The sequence below is a fragment of the Molothrus aeneus genome, chromosome 4, assembly GCF_037042795.1.
Source record: "Molothrus aeneus isolate 106 chromosome 4, BPBGC_Maene_1.0, whole genome shotgun sequence".
In the NCBI taxonomy this organism is placed as follows: Eukaryota; Metazoa; Chordata; class Aves; order Passeriformes; family Icteridae; genus Molothrus; species Molothrus aeneus.
The window spans coordinates 15,226,698-15,241,432 of NC_089649.1; the positions used below are offsets into that span (position 1 = coordinate 15,226,698).

The following is a 14,735-nucleotide window of genomic DNA, read 5'->3' on the forward strand; positions in this document are numbered from 1 at the left end:
CTGAAGTCAGTAGGTTCAGCACTTTATCCCAAGTTACTACTTGAAACTTGAGATTACTTTATTGTCTAGTTTTAGTTTTGATTGGAGTCTTATACTTCTAAAGTAAATGGAAGAGAAGATTTGTTTGGGGGGGGGTAATATTAATAATGTACTTTATATGGAAGAACAACCACTGCTTAAGGTTCTGCCAACAAATTCTCAAATGATATGTATATACATATATATACTAATTTATACAAATAATCATAAAAAAGAACTAATTCAACGCTAGATTCCTTGATTTTTGAGTAGTCCTTGGTATTGACATTGTTGCAGTTCATTTGTGATCAGGAAAGCCATGCTAGATATTACGAAAAATGTTAGTCAAAGATTTTTTTGCAGTGCAAGAAGGCAAACTCAGTAAGCATCTCCCTTTCTTCACTATTATCTCTGAGTATGAGGTGTGTCTTGAAACTAATACTTTAGAGAAACATTGCAGGGAAATCAAAGAATCTTGCATTGGAGAGTTATGTCTTCCTAATCCCCAGAATTGACATGTATTTTATATAATGGAGTGTGAAGATTTATTGCCCTTACAGTATTTTATTCCAGCTCATGAAATGTGGAGTTTCTATTATTCTTGTAAATACCTGCTCTTTCCTGAATTAGCAAAAGTGGTATGGTTTCTTCTTTATCTATTAAAAAATCAATGTATTTTCCACTAGTAGTACTGAGCTATAATCATTTGTCCAAGAGTACTCTCTTAATTTTCTGCTTAAAACTTTACTGTAAAAATTTGTGACTTTTCTGGCAGTGTGGTTTAATTGTGCTTCTGTATTGGAATATACTGTGTATATTTATCTGAAGATGATTGCTTCATTAACACTGTGTAGATATTGGAAAGAAAGCTAATCCAAATGTTTACTTTATTCAGAGGCAATACCAAAGAGACCACTGTACAACAATTTTAGAGGGGGAAAGACAAAAAAACTCAAGACACAGACGTTTCAATAAATATGAAGAGTGGCTACAGGATAGTGTGGCTGTGTAATGATGGATTTCTAATCTTCCCCTCTGGTTAAAGCATGTAGCAGGAGATATGTTCTCTTGGAGAGCCTGGAAGTGCTTCTCATTAATTGTTCTGGATGCTTGATTCAGTAACATCTCAATCTTTTTGCTCACAAGGACTAAGACAATGGGATTGAAGTAAAGGCCTTATTTTGAGATGCACCAAATCATTAATTTCAGAGCAGCTGGCATACACTCAGTTACTCTCAAAAATGTGGGCAGTGTTCTCCTGAAGTTCAGATTGGTTTTTTTTTTCCTTACCAGTTGTAACACTTACTCTGTTGAGCTTTATTGTAACAAGAAGCTACTGTAGCTAACAGGACGGCAAGGCTGTGACTCAAGTCTCAGCTCAGTTCAGAAGCAGTAGTGTTTGTACAGGGGAAAAGTGATTCGAGATGAGATAGTAGAGGTCAATTAATTTCATCTTCCTTTAGAGAAACTAGAGATGACCTACATTTTTTATTCAGTTCATATCTTCCTTTCCCACACTTGGACTAATGATAAGCTGTATTTCTTTTAGAGCCACATTTTAAACATGCCTGTGTTTGGTGTCTTTTTTTTTTTCTGTGCAACTTGAGAGCTGTTTCTAGTCTGTAAACTTTTTATATTTTATGTCTTATTTTACTCTGATTTTGGAGAATTGCCTTTATTTAGTCTTTGAAATAGTGAGGAGTGTAAATTAGGAATACTTTGCTGAGCCAATACTTTGCAACATTGATTGTGTGGAAGAAACTTCACAAGGCAATGTTAACATGCTGTCCCAGTGTTTCTTCTAATGAAAATGCGTGCTTTGCCTCAGGGACATTTGAGCAGGAATCTGGTCATACAAATGCGGCAGAATTTGAATTTGTACCATGTCTTCTCACACACTGAAACCCATAAGGTTTCACAGAATCAAATTATATAGTAACAAGATTGCAGTAAATATGTAAGTGATGAAAGAGAGGCATATAAAAATAAAATATAAAATAAAAAGAAGCAGCAAGTAATTCCACAAGCAAGGGAACTTACAAATACTGGCTTCCAAGAATTTGTGGGTTGTGGTTTGATTCTCAGATGTCTTATAAGTTGCATGCTCTGATCAAGGCTTTTTCTGCCTCTGTAATGTTTATAACATCTTTCTATCAAGTGAATTTATTGTTATGTACAAACTACATTTCAGAAATTTTCTGCATAGAGCACAAGTAGAATTTTGTTCATCCTGCAGTTCTGGTGAAATTCTCTGTAGCTTCATAAGGATGATAACTCTGTTCTGTAAAATTTCTTGAAATTGGACGGGGGTTGATAGTTGGTTTGGAAGGATGGAGGGACAGACAGGTAAACACCTGAAACTGACTGTATTAAAATCAAAAAAGAAGCATATTCAGATATGAGGGTAGCGTAAGTATCCTTTCTTAGAACCAAGCTAATGGTTTTGTCAGGTGAGATTTATGATGTACGTTTTTTAATGCAGAGGAGCTGGCTAGGTCAGGTCTGAAGCACAGAGATTCATATGTAAATAAATAAATATAGACATAGATATAAGTGAAAAACCCATGTATGCTGTCTCCTTGAAGTAAATAAGTATAAAATATACCAAAGAGGAAATGTTTAGTGAGGGAGTTTGAAAAAAATGCATATTGAAAACAAAGAGAACAGCTGTATTCTAAAACTAAGTTAAGTTAAGAAGTGAGACTGTCAATGAAATTTTACACTGAGTGGTCTGACAAAAGTTGGTAATTCTGAAGTCTGAAAAAAAAAAGATGAATATGTTAGTTAAATGGATTTTGATTATGATGAACAGACAAAAAGTTTATGAAGTTAATCTGAAGCTTGTGAATTAGACCCTGTTATCTGCAGAGAAAAGCTAGACTTAGTTCAGTTGAGATTGATGCAAACAGCAGGATTAAAAATGTCTATAAAATAAGAAGAGAATGGAAGGATTCTTGTGCAAAGTTGTACTGATGTAAATGAGAAAGCAGCTTCTGTGTGACACCAGAATTGTGGAATACTTTTGTTGGCTCTTTTTGAAAGTCAGCTTTTTCAGAATTGAGGGTAGATGCTGTACGAGGAGGAATATTTACTATTCTCAGTGTGAAGAAGAGGAGAGAATTAGAAAAGTACCTTGGGAAGTTTTTCAGAAGCATATTCACCTCATCTCTGCTGCTGCCACGTCACAGCACCCTTTGTTCTTACAACTGGTTTGTGAGTTGAAGCCGCAGCCACCAGTAAAAATACAAAAAAGCAAACATGGCAAAAAAGAGTATGGGACCTCCCAAGACCTCACTTGTCACTGTTATTTAAACTCTCTCTGTCCTTCCACAGGCTGGAGAAATGGAATGAGGGTCACCAGTTAGTTTTTGCAGGCTCAGATCCCTAAGTAAGATCACTAAAATAATTCAAAAGGGTTCTAAAAAGTACCTCTCACTTCTTTTAGAAAATTTACCCTCTTCTTTCATTAGTTAAAAAGTTTTGTATCTTTTTATGCTGATGCTAAGGTCATTCAGCATTATGAGGAGTAGGAAACTAGTTTTTCCATCTAGGCTGAGGTGGTTTAAAGGATGCTCTGTGTGTCATGTATCTCTGCCACATAACAGAGTCAGCTCTTGGGTTTAAGGCAATAGATGTTGGAAATGTTAGTCTTGGAAGGAAAATTTTTAAATTCTCATGACTCACAGTTTGCATCAGTGCTTGTAAAGCATAGAAGTGACCCATTTCACAGTCTGAAACTTTTGCAGGTAGATGGGGCTTTTTTTGGTAGAAGAACACTAAACTGACCTAGATTGTCTCAATTGCTTACTGTCTTTTGTAGACAAGTAGAAGCATTGTCTCTGAGCAATCACATTACTGGTTTGCAGGTGTATGAAATTTTTTTGTTCATCTAGCCATCAGGTAAACAGCAGAAAAGGGGAATGCACACAAAACTTTCTCCTGCACTTAAATAAAGGAAGAGCAATTCACAACTTAAATCCATTCCTCATGTGTTTATGTTTATCACCTCCTCGATATGTTCAGTCAAAGCAGTAGGGAAGATTTCAGGATGTAAAGAGATTCAGTAACTCAATTTTCTCAAAGGAGAGCATTGTCATTCATTTACTATGACTGCTGGTACAGTTTGAGGATGAAATGTTCTAAGTAAAATTCAGCCAAGTCTCATTCCATACCATGCTCTTAGGCTCTACCACAGAGCACTGTCAGAAGACTGTATTTAGGTTTATAACATATGAACATAGATTTGTATGTATTTATACAGGCATATATGTCACAGAGACAAAAGCACACAAAATATACACAAACCAATTTAAAGAACTTTTTTTAAATATACTTCAGAAGATTTGTGTGAATGTAAACATTGGGGAAACTTGTGCAGCAGAAGTCACTGTAGGCACTAGCATTTTGACCTCTTAAATAAAACTATGCAGGATTCCATCTTTCAATGGAAAGGAAACGGATGTTTAAAAATTTGTGGAATTTTGATTACTGCTTCTTAGCCTAGCACAAAAGATGCTATAAATTGCCTAACAGATTTGTGCATGAGACATATTATATATGACACCACACTATTGAGTTCCACCATTTAATGAAAGGCTACCTATTAAAAATATTTATAGACAAACTGGAATCTCTTGCCATGTAGCCTTAATGGATGGAAATAATAAGGAAAACATCAGTTTACATATATGCAAGCAATAGCTTCTATATATTTTTAATAGCATTTGTATGGTTAACAATGCTGATAACCTATTAAACCCCATTAAAATCTTTGACTGTTGTGTAAGACAGAGAACTCTGTAAGAAATAAGGCACAAAATATCCTTCTGCACATCCAACTCCTACGGGTTTCCACATTTCCACATTCGCTCTGACTATAACATCATGTTCACAATGTGAAAACAGAGTGCATAGCTGCTCTGATAATAACCATATTCTCAGAATGCTGTGGACAGCTTTAATAATGTTTCACTATGTTCCACTGACCCTCATTTCAACTTAGATTTAATGCAGCTATAGTCTAAATAGATTAAAAGGTTCATATACTTTAAGAATTAACATGTCAGGTTAATAAAAACACATTGTAAGGTGCCCATCTGTGAGCATCTTCCATTCTTTTTGCTGATACAGATTATGTTTATTTTGTACAGAGCATTAGAATAAATAACACAGTATAGTACTGTATTATTAATACCTCTTTTTTTGGTATTAATCTGTGCTTAAGTGCCAAATGTTGATGCTGTTTAAATGGTCTCTTCCTATATTTGAATACTGAAGTGCTACAAATGTGAACTGCCCAGCTAATGTCCTGATCCATTGTAACATAGGTAAAATGCTGGTGTGGACCAAAACATTTTCTAACATAAACCTGAAAAACAGCAACAACAACAACAACATGCAAAACAAACTGGTGTGTGGACTTTATCCACCACAGAAATAGAACTTAAAAGACAAATGTGTAGAGAGAAATATAGTCACAGATAGATTCCATTTTGATATCTTCTCAAAAGTTCCAGAGTGAATAATTCGAGGTGACAATCAGGTAAAAAGATTGCATTGTACCAGTCACAGACACTGGGCAGTTCCTGCCTGCTTCAGAACAGCAAAACCACCTGTATAGTTCAAGCCAGTTTTTTGTGTCATAATCACATCAATATCCTTTTCAGAGGCAGAATTGCCATCCAGTGGATCTCAGTTCACAGGACATCACAGTTACACTCACTCCATCTACTCAGTCACCTCTAGAATTAGGTACAATGGTGCACGTGTCTGAAGTCATTACAAAACAGCCACTGGCCTTCCTGTTGTAAAAGCTTTGTAGTGACTTTTATTTTCCTGTTTCATTCTGAAATGGCGTGAGAGTCCTTAATTTTCAGTTTATGCTGTCTTTATGGCTGCTTCGGTCTGTATTGTGATTGTTTAGTTCTTGGTTTTTCCATTGAATGCTTGTTCCATTCATGGGCACTGAAGTCACCAAACTCTTAGACTGGGAGCAGCAACAGCAAAGACATGACTGAAAAGGAATAATAAGTAAACAAACAAACAAACAAATAAATGTTAAGACAAATCTCTCAGTTCTATGCAGATTGCCAGTCATATTTTTCATTCAGAAATGACAGATAACAGATTCTAACTGAAAGGAGTGCTAGCTATATTCAGGGAAATTTTTATCCTGGAACATAAATGATTGTAGTGATTGAACATCACAAGTGCAGTAAATTAGGCCCAGCCTGTACCTCTTATTTACAAAAAACTTTCACAGTATGAAAAGGGAAATTTGTTTCACTAAGGTGAATAGATTGAGAACTTACAGAATTCAATACATATTGTTAGGTGCTGGTTTGATTGGTTTTTCCCCCTCTTTATCATTGTACTTGACAAACTTAGGGATCTGCACGCTGCTTAGCATGGAAGAGAAAAGAAGAAAAATTCCCCAGCCCTTGACTTAGGTTTCTTCTCACGTCTTAGAAAAAGACAAAATTATTTTGGAAAAGGTTCAGTGAACATACTGAGGTGGAACATCTTGCACAGTTAGGAATAGAAGCTGATTTCTTACTTATCATGTGAAAATGCTCCCTTAAAATAGTTTGTAAATCTGAGCAAGCTACAAAGACAAACAAGTATTCCCTAAGTGTAATAATTCTTCACATTTTTCTCAGTAGTTTGGATTCTGCCTATTCTCAGACTTAAAGTTTAGTGATACAGTCCTATCATTCTTTGGTTTTCATTGCAGCTAAAGGTATTTCAGTCTTCCATTTCATTACTTTCTTTACTCTCTTTTTTTTTTTTTTGCTTCCTGTTGTTGCCCTTAATAGGTGGACAGGGACTTGCAGAGGCACACTGTCACAAGGAAATTATTTTAGCCTTAAAATATGTTTGCATTTGTAGGAACTGAAAAATGCAGGTAGAAGACATAATGCATATTTGATTGCCAAAGTCAACTCAGGTGCCTGATTTGGTGTTAAAGCCTGAAAATTTTAGTGATTAATGAGATTGTTTAATACAAGCAGCTTGGTGTCATCAAGAGTGGAAAATAAAATTGTTATCAAGCAAATTCTGTTTCATGTGCATGTCACGTGCAGACAAATAGTATTTACAAAAACATGTCTATCTCAGTTTACACATATGAGGACTACATCAAACTTATTTATCGGTTTAGTATTTTAGATGAAATGGATAGTTTCATCTTGGTAGATGTGCTATGTGAACTGAACTGCCAGCTGGTAAACCAGACAATTTATATTCTTTCATTCCTTTGCAAGCCTCTTCTCCCAGCTGTTAAAAATAGATAACAGCCAAGTAGCTCAGTACAGTTAGTTAACTGGACATAAAATCTTATCAAGAGAATCTTACCTGGAAACAGTTTTTAAACTTCTTGCTCACAAAATACAGAGCTATGGGGTTTATACAAGAGTTCATGGTTGCCAGGTTGATGCTGATGTAATCCAAGGGCAGCAAGAAACTAGGCAAGAGAAAGACAAACATTTAAACAGTTCATATGATACAGAAGCATCTGTTTTCCTTGTGGTTACAGCGTCTTCTGTCACACAAACTCATTCTCTCTTACCTAACTCCCTCAATCTAATCTTCTACCATGCCATGTCTATAATAACCTGTCTCAGAGATGTTCAGAAAATCTAGAGCAAAGTGATTGAAATAACGACAAACAACATTTTTTGAGATTATGCTACCCCATTAAAACTGAAACTGCTAAAAATGGGTGCAGCTTAAAATTAATGAACACCGCAGTTGCATTGCACAGTGACATTCCTCATAGAAATTCTAAGCATATAGCATTATATTTTTTCAGTACAAAGTATTGACATGGAAAGTGAAGTACCTGAGCAGTTCACATCTGCTGGGATCTCTTTCATTGTATACCATTTTCTTCAAAATCCGGCTCAGATGGAGAGGGAACCAGCAAAGAGCAAAAATCACAACTAAACAGAAAACTGTCTTGGCAACTTCTCGGCGCTAGATAAAGGAGATAAGAGTGTATACTGAGTGTCCAATGCATCCTAGCAGGTGATTGTAGTTAGTAATGTTGGCAGCAAAGCCAGTAATATAGATAAATTTTAAAAGGATTCCCAAAGTGAAGCTTTCAGACTACCTGATGTACTACTCTTTTTTTATGGGGTTTGTCATGTTCTTGATCCTGACCATCCTCAACAGAACCTACTCATCATTGAGTCTGGGGCAGCTGGGCACACAGGTATTGGTACTGCAAGAATATTGTAGGATTCTCTCTGATATAGTGTTCTATAAAGGGATACTGCCCAGTATCTTGATTTTGCTATGTGATCCTTACTCTGAGATCTTGATGTTCTCAGGTAAATAGTTCCTCTACAAACATTTCAGAAATGTTACTATTACAGCTTAATCTTGTAATACTTAGGAAATAATTGCAATTTAATGGGTTTTTTTGTGTGGCTCTAGAGAGTTACAGATGTTTTAGTGGATTTTTGACAATGCATACCAGTGGTGTTTGGTAGGCATGGGTTTGATAAAGAGAAGCATATGAAGGGGTAAGGATTCCTCTGTAATATAATAGTGACAAGCACTGCTAGGCTCTGTCATGAAAGAATTTGAAGTCAAATAGTGATTACAGTCTTGTTAGGCTTCGAATATGACTTCTATAGTTTCCTCTTTTTTTATAACAGCAGCTTTTATCAAAATATTAAAATATTTGTGATTAGACATTAATGTGGACAAGGAAGGAAGGAAGGAAGGAAGGAAGGAAGGAAGGAAGGAAGGAAGGAAGGAAGGAAGGAAGGAAGGAAGGAAGGAAGGAAGGAAGGAAGGAAGGAAGGAAGGCAGGCAAAAGGTGAGGGTTAAAAAGATAAACATTTTAAAATTGTGGCATAAAGTCATCCTGCAGCAGCCAGTCTGAGAAGCTTAGTGGGCACTGCATTTTAGGGCGGTGGATTCCCCCTCCTCCTAGTACATACCATTCTAGTTCTACTGGGTGGAGTAGCCTGTGTGTGGCCCTAGGACACACTGTGTTGCAGTCCCAGGGCCTGATGAGGGAAAAAAAGTGGAGAATCTGCACAAGGGGATGATTTTCCAGTCAGCCCTGATCTGGAATGAACCAGCAGAGGAGGAACCTCTGTGAGAACTCACTCTGATGCAGAAACCACTGCTTTAGGGATTCACATCTGTGAACATGGAAGTTAAAAGAGTGGAATTTGAAGGGCTGATATTAATGCAGGGGAAAAGCTCCAGACTCTTTTTTTAAAGTTCAGTTAAGTGTTAAACATCAGCCAGTGCTGCCAAACCAGCAAAGAGACCTGACGGTTCCGTGAGCGACTGTGTTCTGTGATCATTTGTTTGCTCTGTTCTCCTGTTGCTCTTTTCAAAGCAGCTACAGCAGTGGTACTGCAGCAGTGCAATAACCCTGAGAAGCAAAATCCACTCTTTTCTAAACTAGGTTATTCTCCAATTGCTTTTCATATGAAACTACAGTTACATATCAAAGAGTGCCAAAAGGAGGGAGGATCCATGGAGTCCTATCTATATACAGAGAAAGAAACATTTTTGGCAAATCTTTGTAGTTAAATTTCAAAGCATTTAGCCAGTAGTGGTTTGAGGTTAAAGAGAAGGAGGGCACAACTGTCAGAATAAGAAAAGAAGTAAAAAGGTTAGTTTCCTGAGCATACTGTCTTCAATACCTCCTTATACAATGATTTAGTCTTTTGTTCCAGGTTCAAATGAATGCCTTAACATCATAAATAACCCACATCCTCACTTTCCACTTCTGTAGTTTACTGTATTCAGGTACACTTTGAAATATTTCTAATGTAACCCACAGAGAGAAGAACAATATTTTCTAGCATTAGTGTTTCTAATATATTTACCTGCTTCAGGTGTTCACTGAGAGCAATTCTCAAGTTGCTGTTTCTTCTGTTTAACATTTCACAAGTCATTAGCGTATAAAAGATGGCAGTACATGCCAACGGCATGCAGAAATAGAAACCAAACAGCCACCAATCCTTTGCATCTTTGTAAAACTGTAGATAAGGAAAAGAAGAGAGCAGATATTTTCTTATGATTGAATGCAAAATACCACAGAAAGGCCTTGGAAAAGCATGACAGTTGGTACACTGGTGTCGTCTGCTTATTGTTGATCTCTTTTTGACCAACATCAAAATAGGAATTGTGGCAGTATAAACATTTAGAGAGAGCCTGCCTGTACCTTTGTTGCAATCTGTCTTGGGTTGGAATCAATTTTTTTTGTTGTACTTTCTGAACATTTATATTCATTCATGAAAACTGGAATACAGCTGCATGAAAAAGACCTGCCAAATTGTAGACAGTGTCAGTCCGAGATAATGAATCTTACTAAAAGCCTGTCTCAGGAAATACCATTTACCTCTAAAGCTTCTGTCCTGATGCCAAAAAAGGAAAATTCAAAATGTCCTGTAAGTTTAATCACCTTTTGTTATCAGTGAAAAGGTTGGCAGTTGGTTTGCTTATGTACTGGGCAGATAGGAGCCACTTCATAAGTGTTTGTCTGATATGTGTAAAGCTTAGGGATGGCTTCCAGTGGTACAGTTACTTTTAACCCCTTGACTGCCATTTCCACCATTTGCCTTTTGTGAGGGGACAGTGAGGTATTGATAGAAAGCAATACTTTGCTCTGTGTAATTTTAAGTATTAGCTGTGATGTAAGCAGTGCTGTAAGTTAATACATTTCTGTATTGTGGGAAATACTACATTTGTGAAAACATTTAAAATAGCTCTTTTCTGTAGAGGATCGTGTTTTCAGACTTCAGAAAATACTGTATCTTGGTTTTTAACTGTTATGCCCAGCCAAAAGTATGTGCTGAAAAATAGCATTTCAAACACTTCCTGTGTCTAGGTTTTTAGTATAAAAGGGATGTGTCACTCTTTCCCCCAGCTTGTTTGTTCCTAGAGGATGTGCTCTCGTAGCATCACAGTTCCCACACCAAATGTCAAAATTCTTATGCCTGAGGATTTTATGAATCTTGTTTGAAAAACTCAAACTTTTGACATCATGTTGACATTTAAAACCAAATAGCACTAAACTTCGAAAGAGGAAAAAAAGTTGATACAATTCATATACTGGTATTTAATAATGTTACTTTAAAAATCTACTTCAGTTACATTAGGAAGTTGATTTACGAAGAAGAAGGGAATTCTTTTGATTTTTTTCCCTCTGCCCCAACACAGCTGCATACAGAATTTGCTAGTTTAGATTATGCTGCTGGTTTCTGGGCCACAATCCGACCTCACTCTTGGACTCTGCGTTGTGTTGATTAACTTGTTTCCTCCTCCTCATTAGCCTCCTCTCCTCCCTGAGAAGGGGCTGCAGTCTCCTGCATAGCTGCACTTTCCTTGGGGGCAGAATTTCCCCCTCTGGGAGCAAAGCTTTTGCCAGCAGAAAACCGGGAAACAATATGCCTGATATTTGAGGAGTGTGCACTGAGGGCAAATGTAATTACTGCTCCTTCTGCAGAGCAAAGGATTACAAATACATGGAGACAATTATCTTTTCCATGGCAAATTCCTCCAAGTCAGTCTGGAATCACATTGGCTGGTCAGCACAACAAAATGTGTACTACGTGAATCCATTCCATGTTTACAAGGAAAACTTCGTGTCCTACCAGTGTTCCAGGCTCCATGAGCATTGCCTGTTGGTCAGGAAAATACATTAAAGGTCTGTGTCACAGCCCTGACCAATACTTCACTTCTGGATGAGGAGTTGGCCTTGTGGAGTTATAAAACCTACTCTGAAATGTCTGTAAATGATTAATTGAGGAATCTGAATTTCACAAAGCTTACATCAATGACAAAAATGGGTTGATTGAAGCGAAGTAGACATTCTTTTGTTTGTCTTGAAAACCCACATGGAACTGGTTTTCTACAGGAAATGTGCATTTTAAACAAGTTTCCTAGTGCACTGGGCCTCTTGGGAATCATGGTCTAGCATGAATATTTTAAATCTTTCAAAGATAGCTTTAAACATGAATAAAGCTCCTATTAAAAACAGAAGTTAATAACAAATCCTTCCTGAAGTTTAGTAATTGTTTATTGTGGTGTTTGTGGTAGTAAATACTATAGTTAAGGTTAAAATGGTATTTCCACTGTAATCTCATGTTTGTACTTGCTTGCAACACATTGAAACACAAAGCTCTCCATTTTGACTGACACATCCAACATTTACTCTAAACTTGGACATAACTGCTGGTTTGTTTCCTTAAAAATCAAACTGTTGTGGGAAGATTGGCACTTCTGAATTATACTGAGCAAGTAAGAGTTACTACTTCCTGCTAGGAAAACAAACCAAGCTATTCTACTTAGAACATTAAGAACAGAACAGTAATCAGCATGCCTATAGAAGACCTGAACTATAATGTTTTTGAGAAAAGGGAAAACTATTCTTTTTCTTGGGGAAAATGGAAGTGAAGGTTGTCCAGGCACATTTGAGGAGAAAAACAGCCATTAGAGAGGGAAATTTTGCTGCAGTGTGTAATTCATAAATCACAGACTTATAACTACAGTATCTACCATCATATAGGCTGTGGAGTCAAGAAACAAAAATATAATAAACTCTGGGAAATTCCACTCCATCTTTACCTGCATTAATTAGTTGTATTAGGGAATTCCTTTTGTCTTCTCTTTCAATTATCTCATGCTCTTTTGGCCATCCCTATAGTCTGTGTAACTCTACCACAGTTGGGGGTGTTCCTCTGAAAAAGTAATCATCCACGCTTTTTATTTTCTAAAATTCCTAGCTCCACTTTACCTTACCCTTCCCAATTCTAAGCCAAGTTCTGTTCTGGTCCAATAAAAGGAGAAGCACCAGGCATTCAAAAAAGAGAAACTTACACTGTATTATGAAAAATTCTAGTCCAGAAAAAAATACCGAGTTTTTCTCAAGACTGAAGACCTGGTGCTATCTGCCTTCTCTGCAACAGACCAGAATATTACTCTCTCTTTTTCATTACTGGATGAATGGTACCTGACCTTTCACTGTATTCAGAAATTTTTAAAAATTAAGATATTTTCTCATTGCAAGGCCATGTGGAAAACCACTATGCCCCTATGCAGTAATCTATTGATTCTGCAGTGACTTCTCACCTGAGCTGCTTTGCAGAAGTTGATGTGGGTATTGACAGCTGTTAATCTGCAGGAGCACAGAGGGTGAGGGGTAGGAAATGTGCCAAAGCAGCCTGGTGTGTCTCAGGCACTCCTCTTCCTCTTGAGCTGCTGCATCTAATGGCAGCTAATACTGCACAAGCACCTAGCTGGAGGTGTGGGACTGTCAGCTTTGTAGTCATGATTCCTTGTAAACTAAAGGATTATTTTTTATTTGACTTTAATGCGTGTAGCATGGCCCCACCCTTTTCTTTGTGTGCCAAGAGAGCTGACTACTGCATACAGAAGGATGACTAATCATGGTAAAACATGTGTTTTGACATTTACAAGCTCCAAGGTGTTGTACCTTGAAATTCAAAACTTTTCAAGGCTCTGGCTACCCTGATACATCTCTTGACTGTACTTTTAGCAGGTGTGAATTGCAAAAGTCTGTAGTAAGAATCTTCAGTAGCAAAGAAATGAAAATGCAGTAAAGCCCCATTTAATCTCTCTGGCTGAAAGCAGAGACAAGTCACTGTGAACATAGGATCCTCTTTGCACCAATAACATTAGAATACATTTTGCAGTTTAATGCATGAATAAACTCTATTATCATCCAATATCTTAATTGTCTAACCCACGTACTGTGGGTTCCAAGAAAGAGAAGACAGGGTGTTACTTACCAACATGAAATCATTTGTAGGTTTGAGCATGCAGGTAACATAACTTGCATCCTTGTATTTAAAAGGTACCACAGCAAAGCCAATTGCTTCTGGGATGGCCAGTATGAAGGACAGAAGCCAAATGGAAAAAATTTCAATAGCAGTGATCATGGGGATTCCAATCCCCTGAACACGGCTCCAGGACGCAACTGCTCTGTACCTGAAAGAGACAGGTGTTACTTTCCAGACTGTGGTTTCCTTCTTAAAACTTCATGGTTCAGTGTCCTAGGGCAAGTGAATTCCTAAAGCTGACATCTGAGACTTGTATTAGTTGTTTTTTTCTGCCTATTCCAGGGCCTCTGCCAGCTATCAACTTACCTGGGCCATAGCAGGGCACATCGAGGGGTGGAGAGCAGAGAGCTGGCTGCTCCTGTTCTGCTTGGGTGTGGGATTGTGTGGAATTCTGCTGGGTGGACTGCACTAATGATCTCTAATCAAAGTAGGCAAGGTTTGTGAGGACAGACTATATCTTTCACTAAATAACTGCCATAACAGAGGGAAAAAAGCTTCCAGGCACACAGACATTCTAACAGATACGAAGCATCCATCTCCTCCAGCTACCTCAGCTGTAGCAGCCGTGCTACCCAAAGCTTTCAGCTTCCAGGCAATGAAGCACCAGGAAAATACTCTTGATGAAATGTAAATGCATTTGTTCTGTTTATACTGTTCAATGAACTGAGAGGATATTTCTTCTCTAGTTGTCTCTCAGTTTTCAATGAACTTGAAGAAATTTATTAACCTTGAGACCTCAATCTCTCTGTCAGCTCTGGTTAGAAGGTTGTAAAATTATTCAAAGACAGATAAGCATAGGATACAAAGTGCAATCCAGTCCATAAACTAAATTTTCAGTAGTAGATTTAACTGTTGTCCTACAATTACTGCAGTAAACTACTTGCT

The 14,735-nt window shown here is 37.3% G+C and overlaps 1 protein-coding gene across 2 annotated transcripts in view; it reads right to left on the reverse strand.

Annotated features, from left to right (window-relative positions):
* Positions 1-4,182: 4,182 nt before the first annotated feature.
* The window catches only part of EDNRA (endothelin receptor type A), a 33,069-nt gene continuing 22,516 nt past the window's right edge, over positions 4,183-14,735 (reverse strand). For both annotated transcript variants that reach the window (XM_066548952.1, XM_066548951.1), the window contains exons 4-8: positions 13,800-13,998; positions 9,873-10,025; positions 7,859-7,992; positions 7,372-7,480; positions 4,183-6,031 (exon numbers count right to left, since the gene is read on the reverse strand). In XM_066548952.1, the coding sequence (XP_066405049.1) occupies positions 5,891-6,031; positions 7,372-7,480; positions 7,859-7,992; positions 9,873-10,025; positions 13,800-13,998 (736 nt within the window). In that variant the 3' untranslated portion in view covers positions 4,183-5,890. The remainder of the gene's footprint in view (positions 6,032-7,371; positions 7,481-7,858; positions 7,993-9,872; positions 10,026-13,799; positions 13,999-14,735) is intronic.